This window comes from Pimephales promelas, chromosome 18 (genome assembly GCF_988280905.1).
Source record: "Pimephales promelas chromosome 18, fPimPro1.hap1.1, whole genome shotgun sequence".
Taxonomy (NCBI): domain Eukaryota; kingdom Metazoa; phylum Chordata; class Actinopteri; order Cypriniformes; family Leuciscidae; genus Pimephales; species Pimephales promelas.
The window spans coordinates 16,160,609-16,179,106 of NC_142786.1; the positions used below are offsets into that span (position 1 = coordinate 16,160,609).

General features: G+C 40.5%; 1 protein-coding gene across 2 annotated transcripts in view; it reads right to left on the reverse strand.

Annotated features, from left to right (window-relative positions):
• Positions 1–14,547, reverse strand: part of kpnb1 (karyopherin (importin) beta 1) — a 56,054-nt gene extending 41,507 nt beyond the window's left edge. For both annotated transcript variants that reach the window (XM_089122779.1, XM_089122780.1), the window contains exons 1-9: positions 14,141–14,547; positions 13,320–13,378; positions 12,711–12,893; positions 8,322–8,522; positions 8,087–8,239; positions 7,955–8,014; positions 7,750–7,839; positions 5,946–6,056; positions 5,761–5,862 (exon numbers count right to left, since the gene is read on the reverse strand). In XM_089122779.1, coding sequence (XP_088978905.1) covers positions 5,761–5,862; positions 5,946–6,056; positions 7,750–7,839; positions 7,955–8,014; positions 8,087–8,239; positions 8,322–8,522; positions 12,711–12,893; positions 13,320–13,378; positions 14,141–14,180 — 999 coding nt within the window. In that variant the 5' untranslated portion in view covers positions 14,181–14,547. The remainder of the gene's footprint in view (positions 1–5,760; positions 5,863–5,945; positions 6,057–7,749; positions 7,840–7,954; positions 8,015–8,086; positions 8,240–8,321; positions 8,523–12,710; positions 12,894–13,319; positions 13,379–14,140) is intronic.
• Positions 14,548–18,498: the final 3,951 nt, after the last annotated feature.

An 18,498-nucleotide genomic window follows, 5' to 3' on the forward strand; every position in this document is an offset into this window, starting at 1 on the left:
TGACGCGCCCCTTCCACGCTTAACCATGCGTTTAACGTGTGGCAAATTTACTGGTCGCACATGTGCTACTGGATGTAAAAATCAGTCGCACACTCTCAAAATTTGGTCGCAAAATGCGACCATTTGGTCGCAGTCTGGAGCCCTGTATTGGTCGACCAGTTACATTTTTTTTTCCTTAATATTTATTCCTTTAAGCAATTATTTATTACTGTATTCTAAATATAATTAGCCTTTGTGTTATCCCCATCTTTAAATGCTTTAATTTAGGCTATTTTGTAACAGCTCCACAGTTTTAGCGCACACACATTGAACACTCGGGTACGGACCTGTGGCCGGCTGCGCTGCTGCTTCGCGCTCGGTAAGGTAAGGGATGCTGTATTAATTCAGTTAGAACGCTGCTTGTTTTGGCTTTAGTCGACAAAATGTCCAAGAAATCCAAATCTTTTGTCTGGCTACATTGTAAAACAAAGACGACAAGACTGTGGAGGGAGGCGACCTATCAGGCATGAAAACCGGTCAGGGGTAAAAAAGGTGAGAAGGATATTACCCCTCTAGGGGGGTCCGGGGGGCATGCTCCCCCGTAAGAACATTTTAAATATTCCATATTTTAAAGCATCAATCTGATGCATTTTGAGATGCATTTTTTGCCAACCTGGGGAGAGCTGGAGAAACTTAACTTCAGCCATGAGTTCCTTATAAAGAAAAAAAAAATTATAACCTATGACAAAAAATATATTATAAACTAGATTAGTGGGTAACTAATTTTAAATTTCATAATTTTATAAAAATCAGAACATTTAGGCCTAGTGGAAAAAAGTATTAGTTGGGGAACAAATAAGAGACAATAAGTGTAGCAATAAATCTGGTAAAACGTTACACATTGCTCTTTGTATTGTTGTAGAATACATTCATGAAAAACAAGATAAAAATCAAAAAGATCAATTATTTTATAGTCTACTATAAAATTAACTATATATATATATATATATATATATATATATAGCACAAATGTATAGCACAGCTGTTTAATGAGGCAGCAACATATGATAGATAGGACAGGTCAGAACAAAAAAACACTATTAATAATCTTTCATTTCGCAAAAGTATTATGATATGATTATGAAAGTCCCCAATAGAGCAATAGAGTGCTGCACACAGCACTTATGCGCATTCCGAACACTGAATGATGCGCTTGAGGCAACATGAGTCACAACGACCAGCTCTGTTTAGACTAAGGGGCCGTTTACACCTGGCCACTTCATGCGTTTTCTGTGATCGAATAGCTATCCAATCGTGTAAAGACCAGGTGTAAATGCCCCCGAAACGTATTCGAGACGGATTTAAATCAGATCGCTCAAACCACTTCAGGTGCGTCCGGTTCTTGAAACCACATATGTAAATGTTACTACTCCCAAAAATGCTAAAAAAATAAACGAGTGAGAGCGTGTTACAGGCTATATGTCATGCTATTTTAGTCAGATATGACGACGCTACTGAGTCATCATCACCTCAGATGAGCAGCCAGCTGAAAGCCTATCAAGCCAACGCGCCGCAATCTATCGCAAATCAAAGTGAAAGTAAGTCGCAGACGATTAACACTACCATCTTCATTAAAGGGTTAGTTCACCCAAAAATGAAAATTCTGTCAGTATTTACTAGGGATGTCCCGATCCGATACTCAGGATCGGTATCGGCTCCGATCCAGCCATTTTTGCGGGATCGGGTATCGATCAGACGAGGCCGATCCAAATCCGATAGTGTGCATATACTATTTATGTTATTGTTAAGCCCCACAGAAGGCACAAAAACATTCTAAAGTAGGATAACGTTTTTGTGCACTCTATTATAAGTATTCTGAAGCCATTATGTGAGAGATAAATTAATATTTAAGTCATTAAATTCAAGATCACGTAAACTTTTCCCTCTCGCGGCTGTCAGTCATTCTCCATTCAGCACTCAAACAGCGCGTCGCGTTCGGTTACAGTAAATTATGAAACTATCTTCAAGATGATTCAATGTTAATACTATTATACTTTATCTGTAGATAAAGGTCTATGTTTTCGCATAAAACAACATTATCTTTTTGGACTTTATTGCTGTAACTTAATCATGTTACTTTCTACCAGATGTCGGACGCTGTCGGTTAGATCACAACACTAGAGTTAGCACTATTGTTCTTCACGCGCACAGTAACTGAAATTTAAAACTGTTTAAAGAAAAGGCTCAATAAACTATTGTATAGATAGATACTGTTTAATACACTGTCCATCAATATGTATTAACTTTGTGCTTAGAACTTTTCAAAACGGACTCGACGCGCAGCGTGCATACCATAGGGTGCATACTATAGGGTGCATACTCGGCTGCGTGCTGTAACTCCACGTGGTTTCAAGCGCATCATTCTGCGCTCGGAATGCGCATAAGCGCTTTGTGCCACACTGTGTTGGAGTCATTCATATCATAATGCAGTGACGCACGCAATTAAAGCTTATTAACATTAATAATTATTAATGTTGCTGCCTCATTAAATTGCTGTGCTATACACCAAACACGCAGCAAATATATATTTTAAAATATCTTAATTTTGAGGTTATTTTCACTTGTACTACTGACACAACAGTTTTTCTTTCAAATGTTCTAATTTGGCACACTTTAAGTAATTGTAACGAATAGTAAATTTACCAATTTTTGACTCTTTAGGGTCAACTCCATAGCGCCACCACCAGTTCAAAAATTCAACATTGAAATGGTTATAACTTTAGAACCCTTTGCTCTAGAGACATGAAACTTAGTAAACTTGATTCCACTCATCATGCTGATCACAGCCAATACCTTACATTAAGACCCCACCCATTACAGTAGAGGCCATTTAGAAATGTACAGTATTCAGTTTTCTCGCTACTCCTTCAAATTTAGTCCAATTTTGTTCAAACATGTGCTCAAACGATCTTTGGACTGAGCCGCATAGAAATGACTGAACAGATTTTTTTTTTTCTTTCTTCAAAAGTTATGGTTTTGTAACCTTAACAAGGTCCACCCAAAATTGGCTAAGAGGCTGTTTCTCGGCCAAAGTTTAATCAATCGAAACGAAAATTGGTACACTTCATCGGAACCATGTTCTGAGGTTCCATACCAAAGTTGGGAATAGCGCCACCTATGGGTCATGATATATGCAAAATTGCTATTTTGGCCAATAACTTTTAACAGTTTCTCAGAAAATCATAATTGTGGCATCTATGGATTCCTTGGATCATGCCGAATCCGTGGATATCGATTTTGCCATGATGGGATGTACCTCATGTCCGCCATTTTAAATTGTCATAATTTGCAATATCTTTAAACTATTTGAAATTTCTTCACCAAATTTGGCATGGATCATCATTAGCATGGCCTGAAGGTACCTGAGAAGTTTATTCATAAAAGTTTAAATAGGATTTAAGTTAGTTGGCTTTCACAAACCAACTTAAAGGGGGGGGGGTTGACTGCTTTTTTTCTTTGCATGATTGTGTTTATGGGGTGCAATATAACATGTATTCATGGTTTTTCTTTTTTAAAAAGTCTTATTTTTGCGCTGACTATAGGCTACTAGTAATGCTATTGTGTCTACGACAAACCCGCATAAACATTATGGACCTGAATTTTGTATAAGTACTAATGTTTTAAACGTATTTTTCCATGTATATATGCTTTTTGACGTTATTTTCGATTTGATCAAGAACGTAAACTTGCTAACGCTGTTTGTGTTTAACATTAGTAGCCAGTCAGTTGCTATTGTTGCCAGTCAGATGCTATTGTGTAAAACAAACGTGCATAAAGTTAAAAAATGTTGCAAATTATCATTCAGAAACGTTTAGTAAGAGCAGTGTGTGGTGAGGTTGTGTACTCTCTTCATCGCCGCTTTCTCGGTCTGATTCTGCCTCAAACTGATACTGCAGTTCGACACATATGTACATCTGGACCGGAGCTCACGTTTTGCCGGTAAAGGTAATGGGCGTTAACCTTCCGGACAACGTGAGCGACAGATTAGCCAATCACAACACACCAGCCCAAACTAACCAATCTGAGCACTACGTTTTTCTGAGGGAGTGGTTTCATAGAAACAGGAAGTCAATCGCTCGTTCAAGGACAGAGGAGAGCACGGCTGACAAAGGTGAAGTTTATGAAAAATAAGACTTTTAAAAAAAGAAAATCCACGAATACATGTTATATTGCACCCCATAAACACAATCATGCAAAGAAAAAAAGCAGTCAACCCCCCCCCCCCTTTAAAATGATGAAGTCTTACCCAGATAGCAGACTGACATTGAATCAACGTGGAAATATGACATCGAAACAACGTTGATCTGACATTGTTTTGCTCATCGAATTAACGTTGAACTAACGTCAGACGCGTCATTCTTTCAAAACTAACGGAAAATCAACTTGAAATCAACGCGTTGTTTCAACGTTATGAAAGCAAACCAATTTTCGATTTTCATTTAGCTTTGAAGAATGCCGCATCTGACGTTGGTTCAACGTTAATTCGATGAGCAAAATCAACGTTGTTTCAATGTCATGAGAGACGTCGTTTCCACGTTGATTCAATGTCAGTTTGCTGTCTGGGTAGCCTACTTACAGGTTGTGGCCCAACAACTGCTGCCTCTTGTTTTAAAGTCGGAACTGCTTCATGTTTTAGTTTAGTTTAACAGTTTCTTGTTGAATCTGGTTTTGAACTCGTGGAGATTCTGGAAGCTGTATTTCCGTAAAATACGCAGCACAGAGAGCTGGATTACGATAGTCATTTTCAGGAACATAATCAACCATAAATTGTGTCCATTGTTGAGGAAGTACAGCATCCGTGGGAAGCTCGAACACAGAAGACCTGACAGCTGGGTGAACAACACAACATACTCGACGTGCCACAGAAATATGTGCATGCCTTTTCCTGCATATTCCGGAGGGAGGGTTGATGCAAATATAAATGTAACCCAGCTGTAGTCCCAATCGAGTCGTTTTTGTAGGCAATTATACTTCCTGATTTTCAAAAGACGATATCTCTGCTTACACTAAACTTTCAGCGCTGCAACTTTGCAGATACTGTTCATGCACCAACAGCAACATTACACACTATTTAAAATGAAAAAAGTGAAATTGCAGTCAACCCCCCCTTTAATAAATCATGTATCCAAACAAGCCAAACTGCCTTATTTATCTTAGCTGAAACAAGTTCCCAGTGGTGCAATGAGATGAGTGATAGGCTTCTGACCCGGAGGTAGTGGGTTCAAGCCCCATGTGGGGCAACTTTAAGTTGTGTTAAGATGTCATTTCAATTTCTTTATCATGCTGTTAAGTATTGTACTAGTATTTTTTATTAAATATACAGTGTGTTTCATTTTTATACAAAGTTTCCTTTTTGAGTAATGAAGTGGTCATGAAGTTAAAAAGTAAGAAAACTTTGCTTTCAAAACTTTCAAAGAAACTTTAGTAACCAAAGTATTTTAACTACTTTTAAAGCCAATGAACCATTGAAGTGCTTGGCCCCTTAGAGACTGCTTGCAGCTTTAATTTTTATTTCGTTCGTTACTGAAATAACTGATAGGCTACTGTTAGTCATGGTCATACTCTTCAATGAAATAACTAAATGCAAACTAGTTATTTAAGATATGACTTGAGTGAATGAGACTCGGCATATTGCTCTGAGTGTGTGAGCTACTGTCTGGCAGTGATAAGGATGTTACTGCTACTTACACACCTACCACCCAGCCCCAACACCAGCATTACCTGTTTGGTGAGCGTCTGAGTGAGGATGGGCACCAGGTACTGCAGAGCTCCTTTAGCATAAAACTTGCTTGTGTGCTCTGGAGGACGCCCCTGTTCAGACGCCTAAGGACAAACGTTTACAAACACATCAAAAACTGAGAAGCACTTGTTTGACTAGCAGATCGCAGGTGTAACGCCAGCATCACCTCAGTGGCTTCAATGGCCAAATCCATTTCCTCGTCGCAGACGTTGGACCAAAACTCGATCCCCTGTAAGGCCACTTCATCGATGTCGCTCTTCATGGCCTCTATTGTGATCTGAAGGCAGAGAAGCTGGTGAGACACTGACAACACCACTGGCACTCAACACCTCTTCTGCTGTCATGGAGTTTAATGATTTCAGCACTGTTTCGGAATATCTTACACCTACGTTAAATTCATGTCGGCATGTTTTTAAAATACGTTTCCTACAAAGGTTACATGTTTTTGTGCCGTCTGATTTGGTAATAGACGTGCCTCTTTCCCACATGTGGAGCAAGAAAAAGTAATGTGCACACACAGATCTGTCTCAATCACAGCACTTTAGATGTCTCCTACTCAACACGCTGAAACAGGTGCTGTAGCCCTTAAATCGTATTCACTTTATAGCCCTTAATCCTGTAATTGTGGACAAATGTGGGAACAGAGGACTCAGGTGTGATCCTAATTTTTATTTATTATAAATGTTACATCACTGTCTTCAATAAAGTTGTCTATCCATTTATGGCGTTTTTTTATTTTATTTTGGGGGTATTTTTGGAATTTATTTACTTCAAAAAGTACCATATTTTCTATGCAAATTATTTTTATGTAAATTAATTACCATGTAGTATTTTTTTTCAACTACATATAAATATCATTCCAATAAGTTCTTAGAGCTAAAACCTAAAGTGAAGTGACTTTGATGTCACTTGGTGTCTTACTTTGGCTTATTTTGCAATGCTCTAGTATGCCCTTTCATTTCTATGGGTGCCCATTTTTGACCCAAATACAAGATTAAGGAGTTTTCACCACCCACTTAACATTGTAGAATTGAGTCACAAAAAAATTGTGTGTTCAGGAGGCAAACTTAGGAAAAGTAGCCAAGTCTTGTACCACTCAGATCAAGGGAAGTATTTTTGAAAAAATAAATCAAAACTATTTTGCCCACAACAAATTCGCTATAATTTGCAGGGTAATAACATTAAATTCAGTAATATCTGGCAACCTGTTCTTACATTATTCGAACAAATGGACTCTAATGACATTGTATGATGTGTTTTTTAGTTGTTTTTTTTGCTATCATACCTGTAGTGGGTGGGTGGGTGGGTTCTTGGTTGTTAAGTTGTTGTTTGTTGTATGTTAAAATACAATAAAAAGACTTTGATCAACAACAAAAAAAACTATTTTGCCCACATTTGTCCAGAATACGGTTTTAGGGTTAATTAGCGAGACAGCTAAAGCATTCCGGGAGGCTCACTCCAAAAGCACACACCGAAGCAGTGTTTATTTCATATCTCTTTAATCTATCGCATTTATTTGCAGTTTGTTTATTTGTTCTCATTTCATTTACCTTTTTGTATAAAAATTTGCACTGATGAAGTTATTTTTGTTTGAATATGCTGTCAATTATAGTTCCTAGAAAGAAAATCTGAATTTGTATTGGCAGGCACTTACACACACAAAAAAAAAAAAAACGGCCAAGAAAATTACAATTGGTGCATCTCTAATTAGCAGACACAGGCCACTGTCAACTGTGGTTTTGATAAAATAGCTGGCCTAATAATTAACTTCCCAAACATTACTATTCCACGTCAATGACTCACAATTTTGGGACCGATTCATCTTTCATGCTCACATCTCTCACACAGGCTGTGTCACAAGTGAATCTTTGAAGCTTGTACGTAACCTCATTATGGAGCTTGTTTGTCACTCTATAAGGTATCAGTGCATGAATATAAGAATTATTCAACACCCTCATCCGCAAACTTACAGCAAACAATGCAGGGCCCATGTACGTCTCCATGTACTGATAATACAGGGACATGATCTTCACCAGGTTCTGTAGCGCAGCCACTCTCACCTACAGAAACACAATCATTAAACACACTCATGGACACTTGTCAATCTCAGTGTCTGTGGAGGAGATTATCAAAGCTTAATGGCCATGTTCTGCATGTTAAACGAGAAGAACGCACCCTGGTGTCCGGACACTGTGTGGCTTCACAAACGACCTGCATGATGAAGTGTCTCTCCGTCTAGAGAAAGAGAAAGATGTGATGACCTCGTCTGCATGAGCACTAGTCTAAAAGCAGCCGCACTGGCAGTACCTCCTTATCGAAGTTGGCTTTTGTGAACTCCAGCGAGTTGAGCAGCGCATTGGTGGCGGCCAGCTTCACGTTGTTGCTGGGCTCCTCCTTCCTCATGCCCTGGATGATGGCGGTCAGGATCTGGTTGGCATTGTCCTGAAGGTGCTCTGGGTCCTGAAAGGGTTGGCCAGGTCAGATTAAACGGGCATCATGAGACAGCACAGTAACAGGGTTATGGTCATGGCTGACGACTCACAATGTCCTGGCAGATGTATCCAATGGCCTCAAGCGTGGACTCCTTCATGTGCTCAGTACTGCTGGGGTCTGTCACATTGGCCACCAGCTGAGGGATGAGCTCGGGCCACTGGTTCACTGGGATCTCTGCGCACGCGATGCCCGCCACACACTGGGACGCGGAGCTGGGCCGATAGGTCTCCGTTCCCAGAGTCTGCAGCACCTACAGCACACGAGACAACACACTGAGCACTCCACAACACACAGATATCAAAGCCCTGAGCGACGACGGCCGGCTGACCCAACGATGGCCGGCTCTACTGGAAACCAAACAAGACTAAGGACATTCAGGTCTACTACAGCCCGTCTCAGACTCACGCGAGCGCTGCGGACTGAGCGTGAAGGATTAACACAAAAGTAAGGCTGCTAGTGATACTGATGTTGCATCAAGAGGCACGAGCTTCAGATGCTGATAAATAATTCTGCTACATAGGGTGACATTTAACTCCTTCCCCACCATGATTATGCAGTAGGGGGTGCTATTAGACATCTTCTGAAATGGGGACATGAAACTTTCGTGAAATGATCAAATGCTAGTGGTGGCTGGCAACTTTTCAAAAACACTGGTAGGGAAAGAGTTAAGGTGTAAAATAAGTTTGAACGCACAGAGAGAAGAGTTTCACACTAAAATAAAGCTACATGGTGACATCATGGATTGAATGAAATATATTAAAATTGGACATTCCATAAGCATTAATAAATGGTTAAGACGGTAAATATTTAAAAAGTATGTTATAGTTATACATTGAGGATAAAATCAGCAATTAAAAGTAGTACTTCCATACTGGTGACACTGGCCTTGATTATTCAGACTACACTGCCTTGAAGTTGATTGTACATTAATATGAGGATTTAGCAAACACATCTATAAATCTTCTGTATTAATCGACAAAGACAGCAATAAATCATTGTACAGTAGGAATGGGAATCTTTAGGCAGCTCATGATCCGATCTACTTTTTTTTATTAATTAATCTTAATAACACTTAAAATATGCATGTAATTACATGTGTAAAAACACATACTTTAAAAATAATTATAAAAAAACATTTAATTAAACCAATGTTAAGAATTTTAAATCGGCTTTATAAAGTAATATATCGTCATAATATAAAAGCTAAATAAAGAGAAACAAAAAAAGCATTACAAGCCATAAAGAAAGAGTGATCTCAGTATTTAAAAGTAGGCTGTCTGTTTATCATTCAAGAGCTGGAGTGATTTCCCACTCAGTTTAGATATGATAAGCTGCATTCACACTAATGCACATCTCTTGAAATTGTAATTGTGGTTTGTCCTGTTGGTTTAAGAACGGACCATGTTTACATTAATTTCGCGTCATAAAAGCATTTTGACATGCAAGTTTATGCACATTCAACGAATGAGTCGCTCACGGCCGCATGCACGAGCGCTCTTCACAAAGCGCGCGTTAGTATTTTAAAATGAAAGCAGCGTTCTCAGTGATTTTCATAGTTTTAATATATAAGCCGACTGCAGTGCATTCCAAAAGACATAAATAATACCGCTGTGAAGCATTTTTAAGGAAAATTCCCGCGGGAGAGAACGCGGTCTGCAAGATTAACGTTATAACATCAAGCAAAGCGGCAAGCCCGCGAATGTCCTTGTAATTCGGTTCAACCCCGAACTTTACGAAATAACGTTACTATGTTTTGAGTAAGGCATAAAAAAAAAAGTTTGGTTCCGGTTGGTTGTCAGTTGAGGTCATGGGTCGGTAGGGATTTTTTTTTTTTTTTTTTTTTTTGTGGCAGCAAGGGATGGGTAGGAAATTATTCAGGACTCAAACCTAAAAATTCAAACCTAAAAATATCAAAATTGAAACTACAGTGGAAACAAAGACAGTAACAAAGACAAGTAAGTAAATCTGTCAATCACGTGTCCGAGTAAAAAAGTTGCTGTCCGGATTTTTAAAATTTATTTATTTTTTATTCTGAAGCAATATTCTCATCAGTGTTCAATCAGCTTTGATATTTAAAAAGGCATATTGTAATATCTGCACCTTTAAGGGCATCCCCTCCCCTAATATTATTAAATGCCCTATTGTGTCTTATTATTATAAATAATTGAATTTATTGATCAAATTTAGGAAATTAAAGATGAAGCATACTGTTACCCTAGGTAGGGCTGATCAAATTAAATCATTTACACTGAAAAATTACAATCTCATAAAATAATGTTATGAAATTGATTTAAATGTGCAAATAAGAAATATTGGAAAGAATTATACTAGGCTACTTATAAACATAACACTAAACTGCCAATAGGTGGCGGCAGGCGGCCGTATAAATGAGTGAGTTATTGATTCATTTTTTCAAACGATTCGTTCAAACGGTTGATTCATTCAAGAATGAGACCAATGTTTATGAATGGGTCATTGAATCTTTGACTCAACCGATTCGTTCAAAATGCTGAATCATTCAGTAATGAAAACAGGATGAGTTCCTGTGAGACGCGTCGTGGTTCTGCTGTGACTTTTCTTTGGAACTATTTTCGCTGCTGAAATGGAACAAAAACACCCAATATTGCTTATAAAAAGTAAGTGACTTAATCTTAACTCTTTGAACTGTTGTAGGAAATCAATGTCACTTTTTCAATCGTGATGGTATTCAGGAAAAATAATTGAGGCTGCTTAACATATGTTAAAATATAAAAACTCCACATTTAGATTTTTTATAGGCAGTAGGTTGTTAACTGTGTGTGTGTGCGCTCCGCTCATGTGTGTAGATTTCTCTGCGCGAGCGTCAACAGCGCAACCTTACCATCAGTAATACAAGTAGGCCTACATTTATTATCCACAATCGATCGCAACTTGCAATAAATGTAATAAAATCAGAAACATTCTCTCGGTTTAGTGATTCCCTAGTTATTATTTTTTGTTTGTTATTGATGTTGTAATCAGTCTACTTGTCCGTTAAGGCGAGTAAAATTCTCTTTTACTTGTCCTTCAAAAATCCATTTGTCCCGGACAAGCGGACAAGTTAGACGGGCTCTGGAGATACGAACCGCGGCAGGTTAGTGTTTTGGATTGCATAAAATAATAAAAGAAACGAACAAATACATGGCGAAAGAAGTGCTAGACAGCAGAAGATGGGATTGGGATCATTGGAATTTTGGGGATGATTTTTAATAAAACTAGGCGGAGGTATTAGTAGGCCTATGTGGTGTGTGAATGCCTATGAATGCATGTATTTGTATGTGTGCGAATATGTATAAAAGTATCCTAAATGACAAAAAAAAAAGACTTGTATAATATTTATTATAGTTCAGTTTGACGAATGATATCTGCCTCGTTTGTTAATAGCATTGCTGGAGGACAAGATGCATCTTGCATCGCGTGCTATAAAAAGACGGTACTGTACAAAAACGTAAATTTATAGTTCGCCTCAAAGTTTTTTATTTGTGTATTTATTTAATTTTTATTATTTCTTCCCCAAGCTCATAAAATAAATTTGGGTCGCACATAAATTGACAGGGTCGGAAACCGGAAACAAATAAAAAAAAAATTTATGCCTGAGAGAGAGAATAGAAGCAAGCAGAACACGGTTCGTTTCTGAAGCACGCGCAGCGTCATCATGCATCTGTGTTTTAAAACTAAGCTCAAACTCGATTCTGAAATTCTCTGAATCGATCCAGGATTGTTGGGGAGAGAATAACTAACACAATATCACATACATTAAAAATAAACTGTTCTTTTCTGAACGCCAGACCGCGTAGCGTGGCAAGTTGATGCTTGATCTTGCAGACTGCTCCCGCGTGTAACGTGACCAGTGTAATCGCAGCTCTTGCGATTACAAAATCGCGTTTCATCATATCGCGATTTTATCGCAAATGCAATTAATCATTCAGCTCTAACAGAATCCTGTACAAAGTTTATTTTTAGGGATCGCCATATGGTCTTGAGAAGTTCATTTTGCACAATTCAGTGAATGCCTTCAGTAAACAACCACTCTATCACAAGATCTGCATTTACAGAACTACACTAGTTATGATTCTGAACACCCATGTCTGTGCAGTATTGATGGGTCGGTCACATGACGCATGAACGAAAGACTCGGAAGGTAAAGCATTTATTTATTAGAATATGATCAAGATTGCAAAGATGGACGTGTTCGGGGAATATGGCAGTTAAAAGTATAACATTTAAAACCACTTAAATGAACTAAATTTTGAGATTTTGAAAGTTTGAGATTGAACAAGAGTGTGTCCTGTTGTCCGTGTGTGTGTGTCCATGTCTCGCACGAGGGATGTGGGCTAGCGTGTGTCCGTGTCTCGCACAATATGGGCTTTTTTTGTGTGTGTCCCGGTGTCCGTGTCTCGCACGAGGGATGTGGGCTTACGTAGTTCTTGATCTCCCTGCGTGCACTGGAGTCGATGGCCAGCCATCTCTGCTGGTTCTGGGTCTTCACATCCGGGTCCTTGGAGGTCAGGGAGTTCTTCACCTGCAGACCCGCTGCCACTCGGGCCACCTGTGTGTTCCCGGGGTTCGCCAGCACCTTCGACAGCTCCACCAGGAACGTCGGCTGAAACACACAGACGAGGGTTTAGACCAGCCCTCTTCCTGGATCAGTGAAGAGAAAAGTGAGGCTAGACAGCTTGACACACATACACACACACTCTGATCAATCATAACTCTGCCAGAGTCTCCACATCAGGCTCATGACGGTCACTGGGAAGGACTGTGAGGCTAGTTAATTTCTCTACAAACCAACCCATATCCAGCTGGGGTTACAGTGGTTCCTACGCACACACACACACACTGAAATTAAAGGCTCTTTCAGGTACAAAAAATGGCTTTTCTGTAGCATCACTGCCAGAACCTGTATTTTAGAGAGGGCAGTCTTTGGTTTCAGACACATTCAGGAACTCAGTGAAGAGTGAGAGGTCAGTGTGACAGACATGAACTGTGTATGTGTGTGTGTGCGCGCGCGTGTGTTGTGCTTCATCACCAGGTTCTCGATGGCCGCCTGCTCCAGAAACTTCTGCGCCGCTTCCAGCTCATTCCGATCTGTAAATCAACCACAATCAAGAAAAAAAAACTCATGATCAATCTCGAATGGCACGCATGATGTATCACAGCTCTCCTCTCCCGCCAAACACCCGCAAACTCACGCGTCTCAATCGCGGTAGCAAAACTGCACACACACACACACACACGCTGTGATCGGCTTCATTCCCGCCTCACACTCAACAAAAACCCCACTAGCTCACATGCCTAGAATTCACATGTATTAAAGAGCGAGAGAAATGGCGGACACGAAAACCGAGTTTGAACTTAGAAACTTTCTGAAGCAGATAGCAATGACTGAGAACTAGCCATGCTAGCACCAAGCCATTTCCTGAGTAGCATGCTAACCGGCTAATAACTTTATCAAGTCTAACCTGCGCACGGGACAAACCTCTCAACATGAGCACATCTGCGGGAACATGAGGAAGAGCTTCGAGTTATTATATTTACTCAGATAATCGCATTCTCCGCCCGTGAGAGACTCGATCGCCACAGGCCGGCAAACGCCGTTTTCAAACGCGACGCGCGCAGGCTTTGACGCCTGACGCCCGCGTTAGCTGTTCTCGTCGACAGTCTTCAGAAATTAAGTGTAGCTTTAGCAATTCGTTTCAGCAGCTGTTCACACATCAGGACAAGCGTCGAGAGGCCTTCGCTATATTAGCCGCCCGCTAACAAACACACACAAACCCTTCAATCTAGACACGCACGCGTGAGAAACACACACATGTGTTGATAGGACGAGTGCGGGCGAGGCTCATGTACCTGGAGACACGGTTTTCTCGAGGATTGTGATGAGCTCCATCCTGACGCGCGCAAACGCGACGAGATCTGCACTGACGGGAACGAGGAATCGGTCGTGTAAAGTCAGAATCGCGTCCACGCCTAATAACGAGGACGAGCAGTTCTCGCGGGTATCCGCTTCTTCATCAGCCGCTGTTGCGAGGAAAAGGCCGCGCGGAACTCCCGCCTGCGAACGATATCACGCGCTGACGTCACAGTCTCCGCCCATGCGCAGTATCACGACGCTTGCTCGCGCGTTCCGTGACACAAACAGCATCATCATCAGTCTTACAGTTTTTCACAATTGCTAAACCTCATTCATTGAACCAAATTCCCAATAGCCTAAACCCTTTTGTTTAATAAATCACTATTTCGTTAAAACCTTCAAGTTCAGGCAGTTAGATGCCTTTTTCAAATCCTATGCACTCTATTAAAACAATTCTAATCAATTTCTAAACACCGAACACATAGCGTTTAAACGGAACAGGCCAAAATAAACTTATTTCTAATGATGTGATAAACCAACTGTACGAAATATGTTGAGTATGAAATATGAAAAGTGTACAGGTGCACTGACTGATGATATAAACAAATAGATGAAAACAATCTGAGAGGCAGAGGAGGATCAAAATCAATAGCCCCATATAGGCACAGAGATCTGTGGAGTCCACCCCGGTCCAGTTTCTCATTGTGTGGTGCCCATGGAGGTTGGTCATGCTGACAATGAGGTCAGTCATCTCCTCCGTAAAAAACAGATTGAACACAGAATCCATGTTCTGGACCTTTGCGATAGCATAGCGTGTCGGCCCTCGACTCACGCCTCTTGCAGGCTGAAGAAAGGGAGTTGTCTCCGCATTGGTGGAAAACCATACTTCTCCATTTCTCCCAATCCACCCAGATCCAGGAACCACAGAATCCTCCTGCTTTCAGTGGAAGCTAGAGCTCCACTGAAGGTGAGGAGGATTCAGGATCCTGGATCTGTGGACTCCACAGATCTCTGTGCCTACATGGGGCTACTGATTTTGGCCGGCGTCTACAGATTCAGAGGGGAGTCCACACGTTGCCTGTAGACCATTTCACAAGATGTAAACAACACTGGTCCAGAGGCACTTCCTGTTTCAGTTTGTAACTGTTTTCTTTATTTCACATGTAAAGAAAACATCTTAAAGATGTTTGTTTAACTTTTTGATTCAGTTTTAAAGTTCTGTTGGTTGTATTTTATCCCAGCTTTTATGTAGTGTTAAAAAACTGAAACAGGAAGTGCTTCCCCAGACAGCAAACTGACATTGAATCAACGTGGAAACGACGTCTCATGACATTGAAACAACGTTGATTTTGCTCATCGAATTAACATTGAACCAACGTCAGACGCGGCATTCTTCAAAGCTAAATGAAAATCGAAAATTGGTTTGCTTTCATAACGTTGAAACAACGCGTTGATTTCAAGTTGATTTTCCGTTAGTTTTGAAAGAATGACGCGTCTGACGTTGGTTCAACGTTAATTTGATGAGCAAAACAATGTCAGATCAACGTTGTTTCGATGTCATGTTTCTACGTTGATTCAATGTCAGTTTGCTATCTGGGTCTGGACCAGTGCTGTTTACATCTTGTGAAATGGTCTATAGGATGCTCGCAGTGGTCGTGCGATTTTCAGAGCCACCATGTCCCTCTCAAGATTCTCCCAGTCCACCCAGATCCAGGATCCTCTGAATCCTCCTCACCTTCAGTGGAAGCTTGAGATGATGATGATGAGGGTGCCACATCCAAATCAGGATCTGACGCTCCTGAGTCTGCGGTCAGAGTGAGAAGACAATAACTCCTGCAGCTCGCTGGAGGGGTCAGACTGCATAATCATCTCTAAAACTTAACTACAAGTCAAGTCCTTTCTCATGTTGCTTGCTGCTCTTCTCACCATCAAATGACAAGTGTTTATATCCACTTGCTTTGTTTTTGTTTAGTCTGCATTTCTCACCATCAAAAGGCAGCAGTAGCATTATATACACTTACTTTGTTTTTGTTTACTCCATGTAGTTTTGAGAGCTGAAGTGTATATTTTTATTTTCTCAGACGCATCAAGGTGAGTTCTCACACTCTCTCTCACTCACACACTCACACACACACACACACACACACACACACACACACACACACACACACACACACACACACACACACTGTAATATGCTATTATACTCCATATAACTCCATGTAAAAGCCAGAAACTAAGCTTTTTTTTTTGCACAGGCCTGTCTAAAGGGTTAATGGTTCTTGGTTCCACCTGGTTATCAACAGTAAAAATTACAAATTTTACCTCTTCCCAACAGGGAAAACCATCAACAATCAAAAATGCATGATTTTAAGGTGTCATGGCTTTGCAATCAAAAATGTGGTTATAATGGAAGTCAATGGGGCAAAAACAGCCACGAACAGTAAATGAGGGAGAAAAAGTTAAAATCTGATACTGCACACAAACTAACAATGCATCAAAACCAATGTTGTTTCTAATCTTTGACATGTCCAAGACTGTGATAAAAGGTAAAAAAATAAGTCATTTTGTGTTTTTCCCCCCAAATCAGTGACATCATTTAGGAATTTGGCAATTAAAGAGTTAAAATCCTGAAATTTGTAAAAAAAAAAAAATTAGTAGTTTTGATCAGGACTGTGGTCGGTTAATAGATTTATGCAAAAAAAAATTGAAAAAAATATTTATCTGATACATTTTTACAGCAGTTTAAAGTAGTGGCTTTTTTTTGCCACGAACATAACGAAAGGGTAGTGAACTTGAACAATGCACAAGGGTTAAAGCTTGTGTCATGTGGTGCCCCCCCAGTGGTTGTGATGGTTTGTTGCCCAAGTGTCCTTATGGATAATCCAGGTCTGGGAGAAAGAGTACGAGTACGGAGGAAGAGGATGAGGAGGAAGAGTACGAGTAAGAGGAGGAAGAGTATGAGTAAAAGGAGGAAGAGGATGAGGAGGAAGAGTATGAGGAGGAGGAAGAATATGTGTAAGAGGAGGCAGAGGGTGAGGATGAGGAGGAAGAGTACAAGGGAGGCAGAAAAGGAAGAGGATGAGTAAGAGGATGAGTACATGTAAGAGGAGGCAGAGGAGGAAGAGGATGATTAAGAGGAGGAAGAGGATGAGGAAGAGGAGGTGGAAGAGTATGAGTAAGAGGAGGAAGAGTACAAGAGGAGGAAGAGGATGAGTAAGAGGAGGCAGAGGAGGAAGAGGATGAGTACGACGAGGAAGAGGATGATTAAGAAGAGGAAGATGATGAGTAAAAGGAGGAAGAGGATGAGTACAAGGAGGAAGAGTATGTGTAAGAGGAGGAAGAGGATGAGTAAAAGGAAGAAGATGAGTAAGAGGAGACAGAGGAAGAAGAGGATGAGTTAGAGGAAGAGTTTGTGTAAGAGGATGCAGAGTATGAGTAAGAGGAGGAAGAGTATGAGTAAGAGGAAGAGGAGGCAGAGGATGAGCAAGAGGAGGAAGAGTACGAGTAAAAGAAGGCAGAGTACGAGTAAGAGAAGGTAGAGGAGGAAGAGGACGAGTACGAGGAGGCAGAGGATGAGTAAGAGGAGGAAGAGGATGAAGAAGTCTTGAGAACGTGGAGGCTTCACACGGATTATAGTTTTGCGTTTCACTGTTGCATTGATGGACATCTTTGATGCTTGTATATTCTGCAATGCCTCACATGAGCGCTCGAGTTAAAGTTAAAACCTTCAAGGTACACGTTTACATTCATATCAGTTTTGCTTTCCCTGTGAATCGAACCCATGACCTTGGTGGTGTTAGTGCCAATGCTCTACTATTTAACCCAACAAAGTGTGTTTTTCCATGCTATTTCTATTAAACAACATCGACACCTTTCAGTATAAGGTGATAATAAGGAATTAACTTAATTAAATATTTAATTAAAAACCAATGCATCAACATGTTTTTTCAATGTTAGTGAGTGACACAAACATTGAAAAAACCCTGGCATATAATTGTAAATCACTTTGGTTTAAAGCGTCAGCTGAATGAATAAATGAGTGTTCTCCAGCGGGTCGTCACAGCAACCGGTCCTTCATCATCAGTGTTCTCCAGCGGGTCGTCACAGCAACCGGTCCTTCATCATCAGCGTTCTCCAGCGGGTCGTTACAGTAACCGGCACTTCATCATCAGCATTCTCCAGCGGGTCGTTACAGTAACCAGTCCATCACCAGCGTTCTCCAGCGGGTCGTTACAGTAACCGGTCCATCATCAGTGTTCACCAGCGAGTCGTTATAGTAACCGGTCCATCATCGTCAGTGTTCTCCAGCGGGTCATTACAGTAACTGGTTCATCATCATCAGTGTTCTCCA